At 39.8% G+C, this 27670-nt stretch overlaps 1 protein-coding gene across 8 annotated transcripts in view; it reads right to left on the bottom strand.

The window, feature by feature from the left end:
- Positions 1-236: 236 nt before the first annotated feature.
- The window catches only part of Larp4 (La ribonucleoprotein 4), a 53438-nt gene continuing 26004 nt past the window's right edge, over positions 237-27670 (bottom strand). For 4 of the 8 annotated variants that reach the window (XM_087555272.1, XM_087555271.1, NM_001432235.1 and 1 more), the window contains 12 exon segments: positions 27073-27209; positions 24094-24197; positions 22526-22636; positions 21275-21328; positions 19091-19303; positions 18246-18349; positions 15205-15417; positions 14297-14345; positions 10590-10751; positions 8417-8541; positions 7153-7324; positions 237-4612 (listed from right to left, as the gene is read on the bottom strand). In XM_087555272.1, the coding sequence (XP_087411398.1) occupies positions 4274-4612; positions 7153-7324; positions 8417-8541; positions 10590-10751; positions 14297-14345; positions 15205-15417; positions 18246-18349; positions 19091-19303; positions 21275-21328; positions 22526-22636; positions 24094-24197; positions 27073-27209 (1783 nt within the window). In that variant the 3' untranslated portion in view covers positions 237-4273. 8 annotated transcript variants of the gene reach the window in all.

The following is a 27670-nucleotide window of genomic DNA, read 5'->3' as shown; positions in this document are numbered from 1 at the left end:
CACGCTTGAGGCAGGCCATTAACCCACCCCAAGACAAAAATCCTGAAGCTTCAAGTTGCCCTGTCATTTTGTAGCTGACAGAGAAAATGGAAAATCCTGGAATCATAAAACTTAACTACTGGCTCTCTGCTACAAATAAAATACCCTCTTCCCAGACATGAAAACAACAAGAACTTCTGACCTAGAAAAACACAACAGCAATAGAAGCAAACAACCTGGAAAAAAGAAACCAGTCCTGTTTTTCAATAATTTTATTTTTTCTAATTTTGTAATTTTAATTTCTCATAGCACCTTGGCAATGTTGAAAACAATACAAATACAAAGATGCTCATTTAACAGTTTATGCATGAGTATGTGTCACACCATTGTTACGGGAGGGGAGGGCAGGGGACAGTTTTGACAACAGAACAAATCTAAGCTATGGACAAAACAGAAGCCAGATAACTGGTTCTGACACGCCACTCCCCCAACATTTAAGTTACGTCACTCAATGGACACCTGAATCATTGGAAAAACAGTAACAGAACATTGGTGTGGGTATCTCTTTACATTTCTAGTCAGTGTTCTGTGCTATAGAACTGATAACAGAATACTTGGCCCACAGCTCGCAGACATCAGAGCCGCACCTTTAGGACTGTGTAATGTGTAATAAGACACAACAAATTGTTAGTTTTAAAAATAAACATTGTTATTTAATAATCAGGTGACTTAAGAGAATTCAAAATGTCCTCATTCAGCTAATAAAAACTGAAATGCCCATGCATATTCTTGAAAGCCCAGACTAGCTACTTAGTATATGCCAAAGAGTAGTTAGAATAATAGCCACCAAATTGTAAGGAAATATAAAAAATTAGAAAAAATCCATCATATATTATATTTATATATATTTACGTATTAAAAAAACCCTCAAAGGAATATACTGTTTGATTTTTATCTTTTCCATAAAAAGCCAGAATGATACTCTTAAAATATGGTTAATATATATTGCCAACACAAGCATCAGGAACTGAACCCCAGTGCTGTTCAACTGTGTCAAAGCAAAACCAGTGAACATTTAAGCCAAGAGACTGATTATTAAGGCCATACATAACTAACAAAACTAGACAAAGTGCTCCTAACTCTTAAATAATATTTTCTTGTCCTCTTTACCCTAAGTGAAAGATACTAACTTAATTCCGCCCCTAAGTCTTTGCAAAGCAAATCTGGTTATTTAAAAAGAAAAAGGAATGTGAAATAATATTGAAGCTACCTTAACTTTAGGAACTAAAAATAAATTAAAATTCTGCATAACATTTGATTGTATGAAAGATATGCAGGTAGGACAACAAACCCCTGTCATTGGAAGGTTTCATCCGTCTCCAACACAGGCGGGGAAGAATGTAGACAGATCTTTTCAACGCCACTGAGTATTGGCAAAACTGAGATTATTCAGATTAAAGATTAGATATCAAGACAGAAGACAGAAGGAGAAGGTTTTGCCATGCCAGCCCCTCTAAGCACCTTCTCTCTGAAGTGCGCCGTGATGAGCTTGTGTGAACTGTGCTCTCCATGCAGTGGGAACTGTGGGGCACTACTGTGGGGCACATCAGCATCATCTCATCTACGTGTGGCCTTCAATAATGCAAGCCATGAGGTGAGAATAAACTCTGACGTCTCACAGGACTCACAGGCATCATTTACACACGCTGCAGTGAAGTAACTGTCAAATACACACTGAGAATACATAGCACACATTCATACTCATTACCCTCCCCGCACACCCCCATTCAAATGGAGCTACTTACAAATACTGAGGGAAACTGAAATAAAAATCCTATGCTTTAAAAAATTGCTACACTCAGTATTTGGAGAAAAAACACCCAAGAATATACTTGCTTTAAGAGGAAATTTTTCTTGAATTTCAACCAGACCTTTAGGAGTTGGAGGGACAGCTCAGTGCTATGACACTCATGGGGTCTCTGCAAGGCCCTGGGTTCAAGGGCAGCACTGTACAAAAACCAACCTGAAGTAATGGATTACTGGTAAGCCACACAAACCAGCAAGAAGTTGGAAACTACATCTGTGACACACTTAGAGAAAACAAAACAGTATTTTTCATTTTAAGTGCAAAAATAAAGTTTATAATCCTTATCAAGTGATTTTTTGCAAAATGTTTATTCTATTGATCCACTGCATTCATAAGATGTTAACACTTTAAATGTTTATCATTTCTAAGTAACCCAGAATAAACACTTTTATCATAGATGTAGCTGACAATTATTAATACTTTCTAAAGCTCTCCCAAATGTTAGTACAGGTAGTTTTATTGTATGTTTCATCTAGCAGATATTTAGAAAAAAAAAAAGTATGTAGAAATAATTGTTTCCAACTAAGTAAATATATTATACCATGTTATCAATCCATCAAATCAAAAGCGCTCGCCAAGCTGAGTAATAAGTTACAAAGAAATAATAACTTGGGTTACACGGACTGTGCAGTGTTTCCAAAGCTCTTAGGAATTACCCACGAACACAAATCTCAGACACTTCAGAGGTGGAAGGTGAAGCTTCACAGTAATGTAATTTAACTTCCATTTACATTCATTTTAAATATATTACTACGATGTTTATGTCACAATGGTGCTTTTCCAGTGTTCACAATTTACAGTTTCAATTTGTACATACGTAACTCACTAATGTAAGGGACAGTTGTTACTATTGTAAACTATCCCTAAGAAGTAAAATAAACCACCACCCTACATAAAACTGTAAAAATGATCTGACTTAAAACAGATTAATGCAACATGGTTTTTTCATATTTGAGCTGTTTTCTAGATACCAGCATGTAACTTTACCTATTTAATGTATGACAGCTACAACTTTATTCACCGAGAAATTATGCATTTATTTTCTTCAACCACTTTTCACTTTATCTCAAAAAATCCTTTTCGTCTGTGAATTCTAAACTGTACTTGGGGGTAAGTAAAAGAAAAATGATAAATATTGTAAACAAATTCCCCAAATGAATGTTTGAGTTTTTCTTTTATACCATTTAAGACAGTTAACGGTTTCATCTTTCTTTTCTTAGACAGACACTAGAGAGAGGTAGAGTCCTGGATGGACGAGAGCCGAGACCCACCTGCCGCGCCTGCCTCTGGAGGCCAGAGTTGGAGATTTTCACCCCCACATCGAGAAGCACTATCTCATTCTTTAAATTACTGGCAGGTCAGTACCATCCTGGGACTTTAATTTCTAACTGAGTAAAATCTTTCAATATTCCATTATGCAGCTTAGAATAGTTATATGATTTGATTAAACCGGTCAAAGTAGTAAGAAACACACAGTTCAGTAAATGGTTATTCTGCTTTTGGGGGTAGACAGTCTTAACAACAGAGACTAACAAACAAGAAAAATTTTTAAAAAGGAAAAAAGTCACAGGGCAGTTTGAACCTCTGAAATCTTTTTGACCTATCCAGTATTCAGGTCTAAAACAGAATTTTCAATTTTTTTTCTTGAATAATCTCCATGCTTTCCTTGAATATCAAACTGATTGGTAGTCACAGCTTCATACACAATCAGAGCTCAACAGCTTGCTCATACAATACAGTATTAGTAATGTCAAAACAAAAACAAAAAAACAAAACAAAAAAAAAAAAAACAAAAAACTAAATTCCAAACTACAAAGAAAATCGACTCAAGTATTACATTCAGCTTTGAAATCATTTTCTACGTGACAACAGATTTGGCGTCAATCACTTGTGCACACTCAGACCCAGAACAGACCCCCAGCCACTCATCTGCTCTGCAACACAAGGCCATGTAGTCAGAAGAGCATCCTTCAAGCCAAACTTTAAATAGATTAAAAAAAGTAATTTCTAATTTTTACAGAAATGTTTCTTCAAAAAATATTTTCTCTCACTCCCTCATCTCCTATACTGAAGGATGTATAATGTTTTTTGTTTTCTCTCCCAAGCTAAATCTGAACCCTCAAAATTGATTCCAGGCAGAAAATCCCTGCAAATTAAAATCAAAAACAAAAATAGAAAAATTATATTTATATATATGTGTGTATATATATATATTTATATATATTTATACTGATTGGAATCCTCCAGCATTTGAAAATCATTTAGAGATGAATTTTGGGCTCTTCCTACTCACAATTCCAAAATCCGTAATATTTGGGGACATACTTCCCATTCTTTCCTGGCTACTTCCTCCCCTCAAAACAGTTCAACAGCGGCTCAAGTTTAGTGGGAAGAGAAGTTTCTGAGTAGTTTTTGTTAGAGCTGTTTTTACTTTGGTGATCTGGGTGGCACGTACTGCTCCTTCCCATTCCGTCGAGTCACTCCCTGAGGTGCAGCCCTATGGCTGAACTGGCGTCTCTGTTCCCTGATTTTTCCAGCTGCTCCCCGGGGAATGGTGTTGCCTCGGAAGCCAGAATGATCCTTACTAGCCCTTGTTTCCGGTTTCTCCTGTGGCTTCTCAACAGGCTTCTCAGGAGCTCCGTTCTCTTCGTTTCTGGTGGGAGACACTACATTGGACCGAAGCTCCCTCAGTGGCTGGACAAGAACCGGAGACGGCTCCTTAGGAGGCTTCTGGCACACTTCAGCATAGCTTAACTTTCGAGGTTCCTTTGAAAAGAAATAAAATTATGGTATATATTTCCCTGAAAGATAAGAATTAGCTTTAACCAGAAGGAAGGAATAAGTTATTTTCTGGGCGAGGGAAGTATGATTTCTCATGTACATTGCTATAGTATACAGTTCATTAAGTTTATGCCTTCAGAATTTTTTTAATATTTTTCCTTAAATTAAAAAAACAAATTTGTGTGTGTGTGTGTGTGTGTGTGTGTGTGTGTGTGTGTGTGTGTGTGTTCTATAGTACACATGTGAAGTTTAAAGGACAATTTGTCTGAGTTAGTTCTCTCCTGCCACCATGTAGGTTCTGAGGATCAAAAACTCAGGCTGTCAAGCTTGGTGAGAGCACTTCTCCTGCTGAGCCATCTTCCTAGCCATTTACCTAGTTATGCAAAATTCATTGTTTATGATGTGTGATTGGAGGACAACTTGTGAGAGGTGATTCTTTGCTTCTATTGTGAGTTTTAAGATCAAATCATATCTTCAGGCTCTCAGGACACGATGAAGCCATCTTGCCATATTTCAATTTATCTTGACCTAGTGATTTAACTTGAGGAACTTTTCAAAAAATTATTTTTGTCAGCTTTGTCTATATTGATAAAAATACCAGAAATGACCATGACTTAAATTCCTAATAATCAAAGACAGGTTAAATTATCCAGAGATAGATAGATAGATAGATAGATAGATAGATAGATAGATAGATAGATAGATAGTGTGTGTGTGTGTGTGTGTGAAGACTGCTGCGCATCTGACTCTGCTGCCCTCTGTGTGTGTGTGTGTGTGTGTGTGTGTGTGTGTGTGTGTGTGTGTGTGAAGACTGCTGCGCATCTGACTCTGCTGCCCTCCCCTTATCTCTAGAGCCATCGTCTTACACTGCGGCTCTAAGCACCGAGCTTCTGTGTGGACACTGGGAACTTAAGCTTTGATCCTTTACTCCTTGGGTCATCTCCTCAGCCCTGACAGATTAAATTGTTGATGAAATGAAATAAAATGGTTCCACTGCTTTCACTGCACGGAGCTTCTATGTGAGACTCAGGCAGCCTGGGTGGAGCACTGCACACCTTGATCCTAACACTTGGGAGACAGGCAGACTGGAGGCCAGCCTGCTCTGCAGAGTTCTAGTACAGCCAGGGCTACATGGAGCTACTACTACTATTGCTGCTGAATTACAGGATGAAACAGTCTATCTATTAAGACAGTTGTTTTAAAATGCTATTAGTTTCATCATGGAAATGATTGCAGATAACGCTTCTATTTCTTCACTTACCATCGTGTATTTCCCCATAACTATGAGATGATGCTACAATTTGAATGTAAGTGGTAGTAAGCAATAATGGGTTTCTAAGACTTAAATGTCATAGACACAACACAAGGAGTTTTAGTCACTATACTTTGGCTTGGTAAAAGAAACCATAAGACCCAAAAGGAAGAAGAAGGAAGAAGGAAGAGTGAGAGGAAAGGCAGGCATGAGGGTAATAGACATGTATGTGTAAACATGATCAAAGCAAAGCTCATGTCAAAATGAAACTCATTTTTACACATGCTAACTTTTTTTTACCAATAAAAAAATAGTAAAGTAAAGCCAAGTGGCGGTGGCGGTGGCGCACGCCTTTAATCCCAGCACTTGGGAGGCAGAGGCCAAGTGGGTCTCTGAGTTCATGGCAGCCTGGTCTACAGAGCAAGTTCCAGGACAAGCCATGGCTACAGAGACAAACCCTGTCTCAAAAGTCAAAAACAAAAATATAGTAAGATAGAGCAAGAATACTGGGGTTGGTGTCACTAACCCAGTCCTTAAAGTGAGAAAACGAAACAAAAAACCATAATGAATTGAAACATTTTGGGGCTTTGGGGGTAGGGGTGGGGTGGGGTGGGGGGCAGAATCTGATTCTGTAGCCCAGGTTAGCATTAAATTCACTCTACAGTTATGGCTAGCCTGAATTTCATGGCTCTCCCTTCTTGTCCTCCTTAGTGATGGAGTCACAGCCACGGGTACCGTTATGTCCGACCTCACTTTGTTTTGTCAGTGATCCAGGCAGTCCTGAAATGGCGTACTCTCAAATGACTCTGCTCAAGTAATGTTATGTGAAAAACTAAAAGTTTAATACATGTTACTGACATGATGTCTTGTGTGTACATGAACATGTGCCATGGTAGGTGTGTGGTGGTCAGAGGCCATTACAACATGGAAGCTGGCTGTCTTCTTCCACCAACCGAGTTCCAGAATTAACCCAAGACAGCATAGCCACGGGCACATTTACGACGGCATCTGGCATCTTGCCAGTCTTGGAAAAGAAAATTTTTATTTATTTATTTTTTTAAAGATTATATTGGATTCCCATGATTATTGGGAAGCTGCTCTCAGGACCAAGGCCAGGGAACAGGGCAGGAAGACAAAAAGGGTACAGGCGTGCGAGAAAGAAAAAGGAAAGGGGGTGGGGAAGGAAGGGGAGAAGGGGAAAGAAGAGAAGAAATGAAGTTTTATCATGTAACCTATTGTATATTTTTTTCCTCATATAAACTCTTCAAATTACCTGTGGGGCCACAGCTATAGGTGTATTTACGGTACTATTGCAAGGTGAAGCAGTGTTTGCCCTTGATGGCTTTGTAGTAGTAGGAGAAGACACTGGCACTGGCACTGGATTGAGAACATCTTTTGGAGCAGCGGAATCCTCCATTTGATCCTTCTCCTGCTGAGTTGTGCTGCTAAAAAAAGGAAAAGAATTTGGTATTGGGCTTAGTGTACCACACAGGGGCAGTTGAGCTACGGCTTTTTTGGGAGGTTGGGAAGTCAGTTTCCCTCAGTGGTGGTCCCTGGGAGGAGAAGGGATGCAAACTCCAGTGAACAGCCCTCATCTACTGCACTCAGTGAATTATAAAAACACAAGAGTTGGGAGAAGAGAAAAGTAAGGGTGGGCATGATCAAAATACAGAAATCGTCCAACAGGAAATATAAAACATGGAAACAGTCTCCCTCCGCTCCCTTTTTATTATCTAAAACTTACATTTAGTTTTCTGAGGCAGGATCTTACTATGCAGTAGCCCCAGAAATCTTGGAACTTTCTATGTAGACCAGTCTGGCCTCCAACTCGGAGTCTTCCTGCCTCTCCCCCAACCCCCCAAGCTTTGGGATAAAGTTTGTGACCTGTTTTACTTAGATAATTATTTCCTTATTTGTATGTGTGTTTTGTCTGATCTATGTGTGTACTTGGTCCCAATGAAGACCAAAAGAGGGAATCAGAGTTACAGATTGTTGTGAGCCACTGAATGTGTGCTGGAAACTCAACTCCAGTTCTCTAGAAGATCAGAACTGTTCTTCACCGCACCCATTCTCAAGCCCAAGATTATATTTGAATTATGTTAACATGTGTGTGGTTTTATGTATACATGAATGCAGGTACTCTCAAGGTCCAAAAGAGGTTATGGGTTCTTTGGACCTGGAGTTATAGGCAGTTATGGAAACTAAACGTTCTTTTGCAATAATAGATGTGCTTATAGCTGCTGAGCCATCAAACCAGCTCAATCCCCAATCCTTGAGAAGGGTCTCCATGGACAGCCAAGGCTGTCTCAGCTTGCAATCCTCTTTCCCCTGGCTCCCAAGGGCTAAGATTCAGTGATGCACCACCAGCTGAAGAAAAAGTTGTTTAATGTTGAAGCTCTTACTCTGAAAAAGAAAAGAGGGGCTGGGGATTTAGCTCAGTGGTAGAGCGCTTACCTAGGAAGCTCAAGGCCCTGGGTTCGGTCCCCAGCTCCGAAGGAAAAAAAAAAAAAAAAAAAAAAAAAGAAAAGAAAAAGTACCTTAATGCAGGAGGCTCAGCTGTACATGGAGGACTAGGACTTATGCTGAGTTGTGGCACAGAAGCGCAGTCTGTCTGTCCGTCTTCTGCAGGCACCGGGCAACTAACTCTCAAGTCCTCATTGTCCTAAGGGTTGAAAGAGCACAGTCTGAAATTACATTTGGACACTTTAATAAAGATTAACACACATACACTAAGTACTAAAGCATGCTCAGTTATCATTCGACCAGCAAGGACACAGTGCTTTATGCTTTATCCAGCACTGTAATAAGAAGGCAGTCACAGGAAACAGTGGGTCACACCAGAAATCCCAGTGCTTAATGAAGAGGCAGAGGCAGGAGAATACTAAAGGTAGCAATGTCAAAATGATTTAACTGTTTTAGAAAATAATCTAGCTGTACATAAACACAGTTATCCTATGACCTAGCAACCAGTTCTATTCATGCCATTCAAAAGAAATAAAAATATGCCCTCATAACAGTGAAATTCATATTATAATTGTTAAAAGAAAAAAGTAAGTATAGCCAGGCATTACGTCCTCACCCTGACTACAGGGAATGTCATACAAACAACGACCACGACATCGTTTACCTGAGCCAAAAAGAAGTAATGACCCAGTGACCATCCAGTGGTAAAGATATGAACATAACCAAGAATGAGTCAGAGAACATGAACCTTCAGGACACTCTGCTAAATAAAATGAGCCAGATACAGAAAGGGAAATCACTGCAAGACTTCATTTATGATGTGTGTATACAGGAGTCAACTCATGTAGAGAGAAAGCAGAGGGGGGTTGATTGCTGGGAGAAAGACGAGTCTCTTCACAGCTGAGGACAATGGCTGACTTTTAGCTCCAAACTCTTGAGAGGCTAAGGTAGGAGGACTGCCACAGTACAAGGCACTTCGAACTACGTAGTGAGCTCAAGTCTAGTATTAGCCACAGAATGTGATCCTGCCTTAAAATAATTAAGAATATAAAGCAAAACATGAGCTTGAGAGATGTCCAGTGGTTAAGAACACTGGCTGTTCTTCCAGAGAACCATGGTTCAATTCCCAGCACCCACAAGGCAGCTCACAACTGTCTGTAACTCCAGTTCCAGGGTATCCAACGCTCTCACACAGACATACATGCAGACAAAACACCAATGCACATATAAAGTAAATAAAAAAAATAAGCAAATAAGGCAAAACGCAGGCTAGACGAATGCTCAGTGGTTACGGTCACAGGCTGGGAGTCCTGGCTTATCCATGTGTAGTCCTTTTCTTATGTGTAAGGGACAACTACAGCTGCTCCCTTCCCCTTCCTTAGCGCTGTTCAGCGTGCCCCTCGCTCCCTGTGTAACCCTTCTCTCCCTTTCCTCCCAATCCCCACACTATGTTGCTCTACGGCATCCCTCGACTCTGCCTACAAAGGTTAAAGGAAGGAAGAGGACATTCACATTTAAGGTTTACAATCTAAGTACTCGGGGGTGGAGAGAAGGATCGCTGTTTAAGGTCAGCTGGTTCTACATAGCAAGTCTCAGGCTGTTGTCAGCGAGCCTGCCTGCAGGAGTGCACTGCAGCCAGATGTCTCAGTGGGTAAAACTGCTCAATGCGCAAGTCTGCCAAGCTCAGGCTGGCCCGGAACACATGGTGGAAGGAGAATGGACTTCTGAAAGTTGTCTTCTGACCTCTGTGGGCTTCTCCCTACCCCATACCCCTTCACACACATACACGTGCAAATGACACACACACACACACACACACACACACACACACACACACACACACACCCACCCCTCCCTACCTCTGAGATCCTGGGGATCTCAGCTAGGAAGAGAAAAAAGCCCACACTTAATGCAGATGTGGTATTACTCTGGGTGGTGTCTATTTAGAAAGACTGAACTTCACAAGTTCATGTAGAATGAATTCCATCACTAGTTTAGACCTCTGTACATTAGTCTAAGTCCCCAAACTGAGCTGACACAAAAGCCAAGAAACAGCTTCTTGACCTTTTCAGAGTTTTACTACAGAATTTTTAAAAACTCTGACAACATGGTGAAAACGAAGTAAACTGAAATTATAAAGTAAGTAAATGTTAATGCAAACAGGAATTTAAGTACAGCCCTAATACAGCTAACTATGATGTCATAAAGCGATCATAAAGTGAGAGAAGAGGACAAGTCAGAATTTACCTTTTCTTTGCAGACACCTTTAACAACATCAGACATTCTGTTCTCCAAAGCGAGTTCATCTGGCATTCTTGATGAGCTTCCGGGTAGAGGAGGGAAATTTGTAGCAAGTAAGTCAAACTTTGGTGCTGGAGCCTTTGCTTCAGTTGCTGCAGGCTGGGGTCTCTAAAAAACAAATCATTAAAAAGGTCATCGCCTAACGCTTTCTCTAATTCTCCACCCCAAAAGCCGTGAGAAGAACACAGAATCACAGAATCATCTTCCTATAAATTCCTGGTCCCTCACCTCAGTTGAGTTCAATCAGCTTAAGTTCCTCCTCCTCTTCCTCCTTTTTTTTTTTTTTTGAAAACTCTGTGCCCACAATTCTTTGCTTCCTAAATTACCCCTCTTTTTGACAAACTGAAAGCAAAAGCCCTGTCTTGATCCACTTTTCCTCCTTCCATATAACATGCAGATATAACAATATCCTTGTCCTTCCATATAACATGCAGATATAACCATATCCTTCTCCTTCATATAACATGCAGATATAACCATATCCTTCTCCTTCATATAACATGCAGATATGACAATATCCTTCTCCTTCCACATAACATGCAGATATAACAATATCCCTTCTGCTCTAACACGTGTGTGAAAATGTCATCCTTCCTTTCAATCTACAATCCTATATACCCTGAAAGGCCTCTCACTAACTCACTGTTTCTTCATTCCTGAATTCTACGACACATGTTGAATTGTCACCCACTCTTGGCTTCCCAGGATGCACACTCTTTCCTAGCCCTGTGGTCTATCTATCCTCTTGGCTCTTCTCCAATACGACAACCATGTCTGCATAGTTACTTTTCATCTCTACTCTTTTCACAGCCTGCCTGTGCTATACATTCTTCAAGATATCAGCTCCCATCTCCTCATTGGTCAAACTTTTTACATACACACACACACAAACACACGCTCTCAAAATCACCCAAATGTATAACAAATATTTTTATTTCAGGCTTTTAGCAGAAAACCAAACAAAGATCTCTTCAGACTTCACTTTGGGTACTGAACACACTGAACAATCTCATTTGTCAGTGCAAAGTTTATCACTGTGATCCTTGACATCTCAGCTAGACCGCCTCACTCAACCGTTTTATTTCTAAGATCCCACTCTGGCTAAAGGCTCCACTGTCAAGCACCTTTGCTTCCTTTTCCTTCAAGTCAACTATAAGCCTTTGAGACTGACATTTTTAATGCATTATATCCCAAATCTACCTTCTTTTCCACTCTAATTTTTTTTTCTTTTTTTTTTTCAGAGCTGGGGACCGAATTCAGGGCTTTGTGGTTGCTAGGCAAGCGCTCTACCACTGACTAAATCCCCAACCCCTTTTTTATTCATTTTAAGACAAGGCCATGCTAAGTAGCCCAGCCTGGCCTCAAGCTTTTCTGTTTAACTCTCCAGAATGCAGAGATTACAGGTGTGCACTAGCTAGCCTGTTTTGCCTCCCCCTCTTCCCCCCTCAATCTTTGAAGGCTACCTGAGGATTCGCATGGATTGCCACAATGAGATGTTAAAAACTATTCAGGGCCCAAAGCTTCCTGGCTGCCCATAAAAGGGACATAAATAAATAAAGCCACCAAAGTCTAACGCCTGCCCAAGCATGCAGGAGCTTGGGTTTGTGCCTTAGCAAATTAGTACTGTGTAGCAGTATACACCTGTGACCCAACACCTAGAAGGCAGGAAGGCAGAAGGGCAGCCTGGGCTAAATAAGCAGCTTTCTTTAAAGATGTAGGGTTATCATAACCTTCTAAGGTCTAGGATTACTGGTGTGCACTACCACGTCTGGCTTATAGAAGACTTTTATTTGCAGTATACACTTGTGTATGAGTTGGCATATGCATGTGAGGGCATGAGCTTGCTGAGGGCTGAAGCTGGAGTTTCAGATGGTTTGACCTGCCTGGTGTGAGTGCTGGGAACTGAACACAGGACCTATGGAAGAGCAGTACATACTCTTAGCTACCAGCTATCTCTCCAGCCCTTGTGAGTTTAAACAACTAAGATTGTAAATGTGGGAATAAGCCATAGGTGAGTGAGGAGGCTCAAGGGGTAATTCAGCCACGTGCCACAAAAGCTGGACAACCTGAGCTCAATACCTAGACTCCATAGGACAACCACGAAAAGCTGTCCTCTGCATGAAGACAAGTTTCCAACATCTACAGAAGTCTGAGAATGACTGTTAACACTACAAGACTGATAAAACTAATATAAGTAACATTTACTAAATTTTATTTAAAAAAAAAATCCACTTGTAGGAATCTGTGAGGGATCTTCTTGTTTGTTTAAAGATTTATGTGTGAACATTTGCCTGCATGTATGTCTGTGAACCACATGTGTATCTCATGCCTGTGGTAATCAGAAAAGGGTGTTGAATCCCCAGGAAATGGAGTTGAAGATAGTTATGAATTACTGTGTAGATGTTGAGAATTGAACCTGAGCTCTCAGAATGAACAGCAATTAACCACTGAGTCGCCTCTCCAGCCTGTTCATTTTTTAACAATAACAGCTCTGGCTGACCTAAAACTTATATGTAGACCAGGCTGGCCAGGAACTCTCAGACAGACACCTGCCTCTTGTATGCTAGATTAAAGATGTGTGCCCACATGCATGGTTACTGGTTTTAAATGTTAACACAGCAGAGACTCACTGGGAAGGCCTCAGCAAACATCTGACTACACCGAGCTGTTCCTTTAAGTGATATGGGAGGGCCTGTTGCTGCTGTTTCTTCTGCTATTAGAACCAGCTTCTGTGGGTTTCTAACATGAGCTGAAGATGACACCTCTCAAATTCTTTTAAAAAATAATTTTTATAACTTTTATGTAAGACTGCTTTAGTGTGTACCACACGTGTGCTTGGTGACCATGGTGGCCAAGAGGCACCAGATCCTTTGGCAATGCAGTTCCAAGTGGTTGTAAGCAAAGTGTGGGTGCTAAGAACCAAACCTAGGTCCAGCAAAGAGCAGCAAGTGCGGGGACATTTTGTCAGGCCCAGATGTGAGGAGTCTCCTGCTGCCATTTCTATGACTAGATCCACCCCAAATTCACTAAGAGAGGCTATCACTAATTACTAACATCGTAAGCAACAGACAAAGCTGGGCATGGCATTATCTACCTAGAACCCTAGCATTTGGGAGGGTAAAGCAGGATTGAGTGTGAACCGAGCATCACCATACAATGAGATGCTGCCTAAACACAAAGACCAAATAACAGCGCCTCAGTGGTCGTTCACATTCAACGGCCTCCTCCCACTTCTTTTCAAAGACAGGGCCCACTATCTATCTCCCTGACTGCACACATGGCCTGCTTCTAGGAGCTGGGATGAAATGCATGCATCACTCCTGGGTCAGTTTTACTTTTTTTTTTTTTTTTAAATTAGATATATTGCTTTACTTACATTTGAAATATTATTCCTTTTCCCAGTTTCCTGTCCTAAGGCCCCATCCCTACCCCCCCCCCCCATTCGGGTGTACAGGTGTCTCCCTCAATGTGAATCTGTTTGATATAAAACAATTAGCAGTACAGCCTCAAATTCCTAACGAGGCACGAGAGGGTTATCAATCTCAGGCTCAATTAATTTTTGAATACTCTAATCAAAAAAACAAACCAGAAAGGAAAAACAGACTAAAAGGAAAAATAATTCTAAAGGCATAATTAAAGATAAAAATACTTACTGGGATCCTGTCATCTTCTCTTCGTCTTCGACCTCTAAAGAGAGTTCTCCTTTTTAACACAAGAGGAAGGATACATATATAAAATTCTTAAAATACACACGTTCTATCACAGATTTCTACTTAAAAATATCTAAATTTTCAAAATATGGGCTATTCTTCTATATTAAGGGGAAAGTAAATTCCGCTGAAGGGATCCTGGGCTAATCTACAAAAGCTTCAACTACAGCCACTACAGCATCAGGGCGGCACATGCCTATTAGTAACACTTTCCCACCAGAAGCATCTTAATGTCTAATTCAGGCAGAGCAGACAAAACACAATTCCACTCTTACAGTTGACAAGTTGGAAAGAACTGAAACTAGAAGGGAGAACTAGACTTTTAATCCCAACACTCTTAGTCAGAGACAGTTAAATCTGAGAGTTGAGACCAGCCTAGTTTCTACATGGCAAATTCCAGGCTAGGTATGGGTAAAAACCAAATCAAACCAGAAACCCCTAAAGCCCACTGATCAATAACTGAAAGTGTAGTTCAGTGGTAGCTTAAGCAGGATGCTTGAGATCGCTTTTTCAAATGCTTAGCATTGCTGGACCCATGACAAACTGAAACTAAACCTTCCCAAATCCTATTAGTTCATTACAACAATGAATTCATTTCAGATAACAACATACCCCCACCAAACTCATAAAAACATAAAAAATCACCAGATGGTTTTCAACATTCAAGATGAGTATGTTAGGATTAATTTTTTTTCTTGCTTTTCGAGACAGGGCCACTCTTTGTAACTGTCCTGGCTGTGTTTGAGACCAAGCTAGGCTCAAACTGAAAGAGAACCACCTCCTGCTGTGATTAAAGGTATGAATCACCATGCTGGGCAAGTAAATAACTTTTATACACCCCTACTCCTTACCTGCCTCTTCCAAAGTCCCCATTCTGTTCCATCTGTAAAATGGGAGCATCCTTTGGAAGATAAGTCTGTTCCTGATGCCCTGTTACTGTTGGGTTATGCCGTTCAGAAAGAAAGATCCTTGAACTGGATCTGCTCACCGGTCCATCCCCCAATGACACAGATCCATCTGTTGAGTGTTCTGAACCACTAGATGACCTAAAATGAGGCTTCACACTAAAAAAAGACACACAAAAGATAAATGTTATATTTTTACTAAAAGGCAATTAAAGAATTTAATTAAAGAATGAGAAGAATAAGTAATGTATTTGGAGAAACTTGGGGAATAAATCTAAACTTTCGCATCAAGCTACTTCCACCTCAATATTAAAACCCTCAGCACTAGGTCTGATGCACTCAGCTTTGATCCCAGAGGCAGAGGCAAAAGGATCTCTACCACAGTCTGAGCACAGCCTAGTCCACAAGGAAGTTCCCAGACAGTCAAGGCTTCATAGAGATTCTGTGTCAGCAACAACTAAGCCACAGTCAGGACTTTAACTGGCATCTAAACAAACCAACAAGCAACCAAAGAGACGAAGTTTTAAATTAATGTTGCTATACCAGATATCTGAGCAATGGTAAAAACACTAATGGGAATTAAAATAAAAAAACCATTATTGTCCAAAGGAACTAAAAACATTGTATTTCTTTTTATATACATCATACACATAAACTTGTAATTATCTGTAACAATAAATATTTATAGGAAAAAAGATGTCTAAAAAGAATAGGGGAAGCTGGGTGTTAGATGCAGTTAATCACAGCACTTGTCAGGCAGATCTATGAGTTTAAGGCCAGTCTATAATACAGAGCAGGTTCCATGACAGCCGGGACTACACAGAGAAACCTGTCTCAAAAAACAAAATTCAGTCTAAAATAATGCCCCCCATCAAAAAAAAAAAATGTCTTACTGTACTGAAAATTACAGTATATTCTTTAACAGGTGTTTAAAAATGGTTACCTAATCTTTCTGAAAATAACTTGGTAAGGAGTAGTAAAGCACAGTGGGAAAGCCTGGACTTCTGAAAGCCAGTCCCATCCTCCGTAGGGGTGATTCCTAATCATTCCCAGGTAATAGAAACATTGTAAAAAAAATGCTAAACTTGACACAATGGATAGCACGAGTGCCTATACTCCAAGAGTAGTGGTAGTTTAAGGACAAATGTTCGAGACCCGGAGCTTCCCTGTGTGAGAAAACCACAAACACAAACACACATACAAGGCAAACGAAAATGCTAATGCATCCCATGAATGAATCCCAGCACTCAAGAGGCAGAAGCCAGCCCCAACAGCCATCTCCCTGTCCCTTTTCCCCAGGAGAAAATGCAAATGACAAAAATATACATAAACTAAAGAGACTGGAGCCTTTAACTGAATAGGGCCTGGCTAAACCATCACATCTTAGAAGCAAGAAGAAACACCACTTAGGCTGGTAGTGGAAAGCTAGCAAGTCTCAGTGTTTAATAAGTATCCATGCTTATGTAGGAGATGGCTTAGCATCTGTAACCCCAGCATTCCTTGAGAGATGGGACGCAGACAGAGAACTGACCCAAGGGCCAGCTAAACTAGACACACTGTGGTTCAAACAAGAGATCCTGCCCCCAAAAGGTGGAAGGTAAACACCAACTCCTCAAGTTGTCCTTGATCCCCCCCCCCCATGCAAGCCCACATGCACACATGTGTAAGAACACACAAAGAATGTATAGTTGGGCAGTAGCAGAACTTAATCCCAGCATTTAGAAGGCAGAAGAAGGAGGTAGATCTTTTGTTTGAAGCCAGCCTAGTCTACAAGTGAGTTCCAGGACAGCCAGGACAACACAGAAATCCTGTCTCTTAAAACAAAACAAAACAAAACAAAACAAAACAAAACAGTATATTCATGGTTGTATGTATCATGTGCACACTTATTGTGGAAAGATTTAAACCCAGGAGTCTTTAAAAAAAAAAAAAAGATTTATTTACTTCATGCACACCATGTGGTTGCTGGGAATTGAACTCAGGACCTCTGGAAGAGCAGTCGGTGCTCTTAACCACTGAGCTTCACCCCAGCCCTGAAGGTCTGGTTTGTTCATAATTTTTATTATTCTTGTATATGGCTGCATGTATGTTTGTGGTGATCAGAAGAGGGGGTCAGATCCTCCACAACTGGAGTCATGATGGCTGTGAGCCATCCTGGGGTGCTGGGAGTCAGACCTGGGCCCACCAGAACAGTCTGCGGTGCTCTCAAGGGCTAAGCCAACTCTCCAGCCTTCCTGACCCTTTATTTTTAAAGATAAATACTTGCAAGATCAGTACTTAAAATTTTATGTGTTGAAGAGGAAACTCTGTTGGTTAAGTGCTTGCCTTCTAAGCATGAGGAATTGAACTTAATCCCCAGAATTCACATTAAAAAATAAACTGGGGGTGGAAAGATGGCTCAGTAGTTAAGAGTACTGATTGTCTTTCAACTCTCAGAATACACACAGTAGTTCACAATCACCTGTAACTCCAATTCTGGGGATATAACAACTTCTGGACTACCCAGGCAACAGAAATGAAAGTGGTGCACACGCATTCTGTAGGCAAAATACTCGTACTCACAAAATAAAATAAAAATTAAAAGACCAGACAGAAACCACTAAAATCCTCACCCCTTTATATCTATTATTAATTCTGACCATGAAGCATCTTTAAACTTCTATACTGAATAATTCATGCACTTTTAAAAAGTAAAAATTAACAAACGTGTGGGTAGAGAAATGGCTCAGTGGTTAAGAGACTCTTCCAGAGGTCCTGAGTTCAATTCCCAGCAATGACATGGTGGCTCACAACCATGTGTAATAGGACCTGATGCCCTCTTCCAATAAGTCTGAAGAGAGCGACAGTGTACTCATAGAAAATAAATAAATCTTAAAAAAAAAAAAAATTAATACTTATAGCAAGTCTCCCAAAAGAATGCAATAATTCCTCAACAATTACTGGAAATTGTTTAAAATAAATTTCAATTAGTTTTTTTTAAATCTTACCGATTTTTTTGGAATGGTCGGCCCATATTCATAGCAGCAGCATTTGTTTTATAAGATCCCGGTGAACTAAAGCCATTCACAAAGCTACCATTGGGAAAGGGAGCCTAGAAGAAAATGTTGATATTTAATGGTAAGGGTTAAAATATTTCAGAGAGGGTTGAGAGAGAAACCAGAGTGAGGTACAGTCAACAAGTCAGTAGAAAACTCTGCATTCTCACTTCTGCAATGCTTACAGCTCATCTCACTGTACTGTAACAACACACCACTCATTACAGACAAAACACTCAGGACAGAATCTTACAGCACTAGAGTTAGGTAACCATCACCTGGGAACACGGCACTGGAGCACACCTTAAGTCCCAGCACTCCAGAGGCAGGCAGCTCTCAGAGTTCAAGGTAAGCCAGGTATACAGAGTTCTAGGACAGTCAGGGCTACATAGTAAGGCTCTCTTTCAATAAATAAATAAATGAATCACAAAGGATTTATTTTCTTTTTTAATTCGCTTAGCAAAATGTAAAGAATCAAATTGTAGACACTAATAGCCCACTTCTTAGCAATATGTCTATACTGAGTGCAGAGCTGTCATAATTATCCAGAATCAATGAACCAGACCAACTTCTTGGGTTTTGTTTGTGTGCGTAAATTCTGTTGACAAACTGGCTAGCTGTGGTGCAACCTGCTATGCAGACGAGTCTGCTGTATGATCCTGTTAATGATCCTGTTAACACTGCCTTGCAGCTGCTCTCATTACAGGCAAACACATCTGCATCTGGCTTTTAGATGATTTTTTTTCTCAAATCGTAGCTTGAACTAAATATTCTATTATTTTCTAAGTCTCACTTACCAGTGGTGTTTCAAAGTACGGTGCAGGACTTGGAGACCAAGACTGGGGCACAATACTATACACTGAGTACTGCTGATGTGGATTGTACACTGGCTGCATGAAGACTGGCGAGGGATACTGGGTTGGAGTCTGAATGGGTTGAGTATACATACTAGAATCCATTAATCGATAACCATTCTTAGCAAAAAATGTATTGATGGCTTTTATCCTTGCCTAAAAGCAGGAAGAAGACAAATAATAAACTATGAAGTATATTTTGCAATAAATATATTCAACTTTTTTTTTATATTATCTTATGATTTCTACTTAGAATCAACTGAGCAAAAGAAAACAATAACTTTAATCAGTAGAAAAGTGTAGACATGAGAAGAGCCACAATAAACAAGGTAAAAATAAGAGAATTTGGGTTGGATCAATGGTTAAGAAAGATCCTGCTCCTCTTCAGGTCTCTAGATCTGCAAAGGGAGATCGTAGCACCTGTAATAACATGAAACTGGAGGGCATTAGGTTATAGGAAACAGCGAACAACAGACAGGTGCCCTGGACTCTGCTACTCTGCTGGCACCTATACTCACACTCAAATACTCACATGCAGACACACTCACCTATAAATTTTATTATTGTAGTCAATAATAAAAGTAAATCCTTTCGGTCCCCGGCTCCGAAAAAAAGAAAAAAGAAAAAAGGAAAAAAAAAGGAAAAAAAAAAAAAGTAAATCCTAAAGAAAAACTTGAAGTTTAACTAAAAATAAAAAAACCCCTGCTATCCACTTTATTTGGTTCATAAAAAGATACGGAAGAAGTCACTATGAAATAGGACAATAAAGCTGTTACACAGGAAGCAGAGATGGAGGAAGAAGGACAAGACCCCCAGGACATCTCTGACCTGTGGCCGACTCCATCAACAAGCAGACACGTTCGTGTATGTGTGCGCACGTGTATCAAAATTAGTCATGTTTTATCAAACACCTAAATATAAAGCTTTAAGTCAGTAGGAGAAAGGAAACAGAATCTCCATAGTCTCAGAGGGAATAGTATTTAAAACAAAAGACAAAGACCAAAGGTAGATGGATGACTACTAGCAAATGAAACTCATCTGGAATATGGAAACTCATACTATCATCTGCCCCATAGGAACTACAGATTTAAATGTGAAGTTCTTCTTCCAGTAGTACCTGTTACAGTTCTCTTAAGTGCCAGCTACTTGCATCCTGACTGTTTTACATACTCACCAGTCGTGCACAACTTGGCTGGTTACTGCCATTTTCTTCAGTAGGCAAAGTGGAGGAAAGAGCCTCAGGTGTCTCATTAGGTGGTCTTTCCAAAGCACCCAGTCTTGCCTTAAACTCACTATATATAACTCAAGCTACCTATATAACTAACCTGAAACGCCTGTTTCTCTCACTCAGCCTCCAGAACAACGGTGAGGTTACAAACAGGAGCTGTGACCCCTTGACTGCCTTTGCTCATAAGAACTAGTTTGTGGGGGCTGGGGATTTAGCTCAGTGGTAGAGCGCTTACCTAGGAAGCGCAAGGCCCTGGGTTCGGTTCCCAGCTCCGAAAAAAAGAACCAAAAAAAAAAAAAAAAAAAAAAGCTGGCTTATAAATACATTTAAAAAAAAAAAAAAGAACTAGTTTGTGTGTGTGCAGTGCTACACTGCAAGGATGCGCAGTGAGAGACAAGGAAGGAGGAGTCAGGAGATCACAGTGGTTATGAGGCTGCACCATCTGCTCAAATCTAAACCATGAATAACGATGGGAAGAAGTAGGAAGGCAAATTTCGTGAAATCTGACAACAAAGTAAATGAATGTAAGCACACGAAGTACTACTGATGCGATTCCTTCTCAAATGGACAACAACTGAGACAGGGATGAAAAATCAAAGTGGTCTTTATCACCACTAAAGAAGTATTCCTACTACACATTTTGAGATCCGAAATTATAGGCTGTGAATCACTTTTAAAACTTTGTTTCCGTGTAAAGAACTTCTGTATTCAAAATATTTTCATGTTCTGTGCATTAATTTTCTGAAGTAGGACAATCAGAAAATGCTTTAAAATTCCGACAGGTTTATAAGACACCTGCTCTTGTATCTTAACTCTTCTAAGAGAAACAGGACAATAACAAAAGCCCAACAACAATCACCCCCACCAGAAAGACTAGCATGCGTTTAAATGTTTCTTACCATGATTGGCTTGCCCTGAAACGTTTTAACTTCTTCTCGTAAGTATTTAAAAGCCTGTTAAACCAAAAATGACCTTTTATTAGCATCTCATTGAAGCTTCACTCTCCCAAGTGAGTCTGTCATTATCAGTTTCGAAACTAAACAAAAAGGTGTTGCCTGCTGTGTGGTGAGCTAAGCCAGCCTTGCACATAGCAAGGCAAAAACACCGGAACAAAAACCCTTGAGAAGTAAAATTACAGGTACACCTTGTAGTTGAAGCTGGTATGGATTACTGCAACAAAAAGCAGAACACAAGAGACCAGGGGAACAACAGCTTCCAAATCAGCTGGGAGCCGTGGCACACACTGACCAAAAATGTCGTGAATTTAAGGCTGGCCTAGCACCACCTGTAACCAGTATCAGGGTACACAGTGCTCTTTTCTTGCCTTGCACAGGCATGCACACAGACAAAACAGTCATCCATTAAGAAAAATAAAAGACATCATTGTGACAGCTCACACCTGCCGCCTCAGCAGGAGGTGAGAGAAGACTGTCATGTTTAATCCAGCCTAAGCTACCACAGCGAGTTCTAGATCAGCCTAAGCCTCAAAGTGAAAGACTGCCCCCGCCCCCCACCCCCCAAAAAAAGGCTTCTCCCTCGCCACCCGCCTACTATGTATCAAAACCACTTTAATTCCCAATCTTTACATTCATTTGAAAAGTCTGCATTAATTTTTTCCATTGGCAAGTAAACAATTTTATAGTTAAAACTGATAAAATTGTATGCAGATGATAAAAAACAAAGTCAACTACCAATTAAGTGAAAGTATGGTTGAGGTCTTTACCAGTCTTAGTCACCATTTTCTCTTTTTTCTGACATGTTCTCACTCTGTATCCTATGCTGGCCTTATTTTTGGTTAGCCTGCCTCAGTGCTGAGTGCTTTAAGCAGAGGTATACACTATCATTACCATGTCAATGTTTTTTAGTTTTTGATATAGGATTTCATGTAACCCAGGATGGTCCCAATCTTGCCTATTTAGTAGCTAAGTTGGTCCTGAAACCCTGATCTTGCCTGTCTCTACCTCCCAAGTGCTGGAGTGACAGGAGGGAACCATCACATCTGACCTTTTCTTTATGGTCTGAACTTAGGGCCATATGTATTCTAGACATGAACTACACCACTGAGCTACACCCCTAGTCTATAAACATCTCCTTCAACAGCATAGACTACTTCCTTTTCCACTAAGATTTTATTAGGAGCAACTTCTTACCTGCTGTGCGTCTGTGTCTGACTGGAAAGTGATATACCAGTTGCTGTTGTGTGCAAACTCACAGCTTATCACTTTGGGGCAGTTTTCATTTTTAAACAAAGCTTTCACTTCCTAAAAAGGAAAAAGTGTAGTCAACTCTTAAAATGAAACCATGTGCAGTTAAGGTTATGTGCGGTGCAAAATTTGCAGATTGTTTTATGAGCAACAAAAGAGAAGTGATTCAGCTTTAGAGGTAAGCAAACTCTCTTTACAAACTATGCCTCCAGTAGTTCTCCTCCACTGGGATGGAACTTTGTAACATTATAATCTTTACTAACATCGTATCATTCATGCATTCTTTCTTAATTTAGACATTTTGTGTACATGAGAACCAGACATGAACTCTGTACAAACATCCTTCCTACAACTATATAATTTAAAAAAACGACTACATCAAAACTGAGATGGGTTAAGGTAGTTTAACAGGTGAGAAGAACTTACACGTGGGGGGAGTGGTATTAAATATTTATCATTAGAGATTAGAAAGAGGGGCTGGGGATTTAGCTCAGTGGTAGAGCGCTTATCTAGGAAGCGCAAGGCCCTGGGTTCAGTACCCAGCTCCGAAAAAAAGAACAACAACAAAAAACAAAAAACAAAAAAAAAAAAAAAAGAAAGAAACATTTATTGGAATTTTCAGAGATCGGACTTAATTTTGTATTTGGATCAACCTTTGTGAAGTTCTATGCGTCTGCTCTCACACTGAGGGTGATCAGTTTTACTATTCACCACGTTTAGGGACACTCACAGGCAATTTACAGCTCAGCAGCTCAGCAGCACTTAAGAAATATAAGCTCTGGGGACTGGGGATTTAGCTCAGTGGTAGAGCGCTTACCTAGGAAGCGCAAGGCCCTGGGTTTGGTCCCCAGCTCCGAAAAAAAGAACCAAAAAAAAAAAAAAAATATATATATAAGCTCTAAACTCAGGAGACAATCTAGTCTGTCATTTAGTATTCTTTTTTTTTTTTTTTTTGGTTTTTTTTTTCGGAGCTGGGGACCGAACCCAGGGCCTTGCGCTTCCTAGGTAAGCGCTCTACCACTGAGCTAAATCCCCAGCCCCTGTCATTTAGTATTCTAATCCACTTACCTTTGGGTAGGTTTTAACCAATCCTAAGACTCAGTTACTTTGTACAACAGATAATGAAGCTTTGGCTTTAAGTAATTGTAAAATAAGTGATTACTGGTAGAATTATTAAGTAAATGTGTATATGTATGTCTTTAAAAGGGTCTGTTTCTGTAGTATACTGTTTTACTCAAATATTATTTTATTCCTGAATCTGATCCATATTTGATCTTTATACTATAGCTTTGTTTTATATTTTGCTAACCAACTTTTATTCACGATTTTCTTTTTCATCCTTTGTTATTAGATAAATCCTGATGGATGTCAGGTCAATCCAATCCATTCTAAACTAGTATCACTGCACCTGTCTACTGCCCTCAAAGTCAGCAAGTCAGCAGCAATTGGCTTGCCTGCTTCCTCCAATTTCAACAGTCAAGGAACATTTGGCTTTAGCAGTCATCAATGCTTACCTCTACAGGTGTCGTCTCAGGAATTTCTCTGAGAATCACAATACAGCGCTTATGACTTGGTCTCACCTTTTCTCCCTTCTCATCAACTTGTACCATAGGGGAAGCTGAAATTTAAAAAGAATATGACCCACTTAAAAGTAAATGGTAATGATACTAAGGATGCCATTAAAAACTATTCAGGGGGGTTGGGGATTTGGCTCAGTGGTAGAGCGCTTGCCTAGCAACCGCAAGGCCCTGGGTTCGGTCCCCAGCTCCAAAAAAAAAAAAAAAAAAAAAAAAAAAAAAAAAAAAAAAAAAAAAAACTATTCAGTTCAGTTTCTAACGAAATAAAGTATTGAATGCTAAGGTAAAAATGCCAAAAATTACTGTCGGGTCAAAGAAGGAGGTTTAAACACAAAAGACCACTGAACGTTATTTGCTAAGTAAGTAAGTATCTCGAGCGCCTACACTGCGATTTACTACAAACCTCCTCCAGGAAAGAAGAGGCTTTCATCATTATGGCTCTGATGTCTGTTTCTTTAGTATTATGACCTTGATGTCTATTTCTTCTTTTCCTATTGATGAGCATAAAGCCCAGGATTCACCCCAACACATCTGCTCATACATACATACCTACAAAGGCCAAAAGATTCTTCTAGATGCTTTGCCAACTTTCTGTGTAACTAAGAGTCTGATTTTTAAGAAATGACATCCATACAAATGATTTAGAAATCTCATAAACGGCCAGGTGGTGGTGACATCACACGCCTTCAATTCCAGCCCCCTGGAGGCAGAGATAGGATGCTCTCTTCGAGTTCAATGACAGCCTTGCCTATAGAGTGAGTTCTAAGACAGCAGGACTACACAAATAAAGGATCTCAGAAATGGCTACAGCCACCTAGAAATAGAAGCCCTCAACTCCCTTATATAAAATTGATTACTGTATTTGTTATATTGAGCTTTGCATTGTGCACACATTTCATTATTAATATTCACTCATATATTAAGTGAAGACCTGAGAAGGCTTGGGATCTAATTCAATGATAGGGCACTTAATTAACATGCACAAGGTTTGGGGTTGGGGATTTAGCTCAGCGGTAGAGCGCTTGCCTAGGAAGCGCAAGGCCCTGGGTTCGGTCCCCAGCTCCAAAAAAAAGAAAAAAAAAAAAAACAAAAAAACAAAAAAAACACATGCACAAGGTTCTAGGTTCAACTTACAAAGACTTGCCTTTATTCAGTCAGGAAGTTAACCCATTCATAAGACAAGCTATTATGTGCCCCCACACTCAAGTGCACATGTGCCCACAAGCATGCATGTATAGTGCATGCAGGTTCCTCTACTAAGCCAGTTTACTGGCCTGATCAACTGGCTAGTTTTGTAACAAATTAATATGATTGGAATAAATAATTCTAATAGAATGGTGGATACAGAAAGCATACCAGCAAAAAATTCAGTTAATATTAAAATTAAAATATCTAATAATGTTTAAAGAAAATATGAATGTTCCACAGACACAAAAAAATGAGGATATAAAAAAAAAAAAAACCAAAAAACAAAACTCAACAAGAGTTTCTATCTTAAAAACAACGGGGGTGGGCGTGGGGGTGGGGATTTAGCTCAGTGGCAGAGCGCTTGCCTAGCAAGCCAAGGCCCTGGGTTCGGGCTGGAGAGTCAGCTCAGCTGTGAAGAAGTACTTGTTGCTCTTAGGAAAGATCCACGTTTGTGTCTACACCCACAGTGGTTCACGATGATTCATAACTCTAGTTCCAGTGGATCTGATGCCCTCTTCTGACCTCTTTGGACACCAGGCATGCATAGTGTACATATATACATGCAGGAAAAACATAGACAAAACATATTTAAGTTTTTTGAGATAGAGTGTCTTGATGCAGCTATCTTTAATTCTCCCTGTAGACCTGGGTGGCTCTGTGCTCAGAGACTCTCCTGTCTTTACACCCCGAGTGCTGGGATTAAAGGTGTGTGTCACCATGCCTGGCTTAAACTAAATTAGAAAAGAGGAAAAAAAGGTAAATAAGGTGGACAGCAATTGTGGAAAATAACCAAGACTGCCTTCTAGACTTTTAGCCATACCTATATCCCTACAGACACTTGTGCACACACAGACAACTACGGAACATGCTTTCACTAAGACAAAAATAAAACAAATAAAAAACAAAACAAAACCAAAAAGAAGTATGAATAAAAATTCTGAGACAACCAATTAATAAATTAATTCATGGGGGCTGGAGAGATGGCTCAGCGGTTAGGAGCACTGACTGCTCTCCCAGAGATCCTGAGTTCAATTCCCAGCAACCACATGGTGGCTCACAACCATCTGTAATGGGATCTGATGCCCCCTTCTGCTGTGTCTGAAGACAGCAACAATGAACTCATATACATTAAATAAACAAATCTTTAAAAAAAAGAAAGAAAACCACAGCCAGCCATGGGGTTCATACTTTTAATCCCAGCACTAGGGAAGAAGAGGCAGGCAGCCTCTGAGTTCGAGGCCAGCCTGGTCTACAGATGATTTCTAAGATCGCAAAGGCTACATAGCAAGAAAACTCTTACAGGCCACAGTGATGTCATCTATGTAGCTCAGAAGTTTGGAGGCTGGGGGTGAAGGATACTGAATTTGAAGCTATCTTGAGCTTCACATAATGAGACTGGTGGAGGGAAAATGAAGAGAACAGTTGGTAGGGATGGAGGGAGGGACAAGTTCATTATCAAATTTAGGAAATATCTGTCTAACCATAAACCACAACTTATTAGCAGTTGTGAAGTCAGGATAAAACAAATGAGGCCATTCTTACATAACGAAAGTTAATTGTTAACACTTGCTATGTGAACAAGAATAAGAAACTACAGAATGAACATAGTAGCTGCTATTCAAATATAATACTAACACATAGACTAAAGGCCACTTAAAACAATTCACTGTATGATCAGAAATATACTTGGCTTTTATAATTAAAAAAAGCTAAAATGCATTTACATACATCTCAATACTTCAAGAATTAAGTCTGGATCAGTAGTCAATTTTTTTATTTCTTCCATGTTGGCAACTGTCCATATTGGGATGAACTGATCACTATCCATTTGAGATATCAAGTACAGGTCCTTTGATAAGTTTTCTCTGAAAGAAACAGAACCAATTATAATACATAATTCTAAAACGTGCCTAAAGCAAAAAATGTACCATATTCATTCACATTTAACATACTGATGTTTAGGGAAATTACAATAGTAGAAACACTGAGATGAATTAAGAAAATATATATATATATATAAAATAGATTCTTCTTTCTTACATTGTTTTAATTTTTTACTAATAGCAATTATCACCTAAATATACACTCTCTGTATGTTTACTGCGTTTAATCTTTTGTGTCTTCCAGGTAGAGTGTGGGTTTCATGAAAGAACCTCATGGATTAATAATACTTTAAAGGCCTTCTGGGGAGCTGCAGACATGTCCCAGGGCTTAAGAAGTGAATCATTTTCCAGAAAACTCAGGTTTGATTCTCGGCACTCATGTGACAGCTTAGGCTACCTGTTAATTTAAGTTCCAGGGGATCTGACAGTTTCTCCTGGCTTCT

Source organism: Rattus norvegicus, chromosome 7, assembly GCF_021556685.1.
Source record: "Rattus norvegicus strain SHRSP/BbbUtx chromosome 7, alternate assembly SHRSP_T2T, whole genome shotgun sequence".
NCBI lineage: Eukaryota > Metazoa > Chordata > Mammalia > Rodentia > Muridae > Rattus > Rattus norvegicus.
Note: the sequence above shows the minus strand (reverse complement) of the source record. Positions and strands in the feature narration are given on the sequence as shown.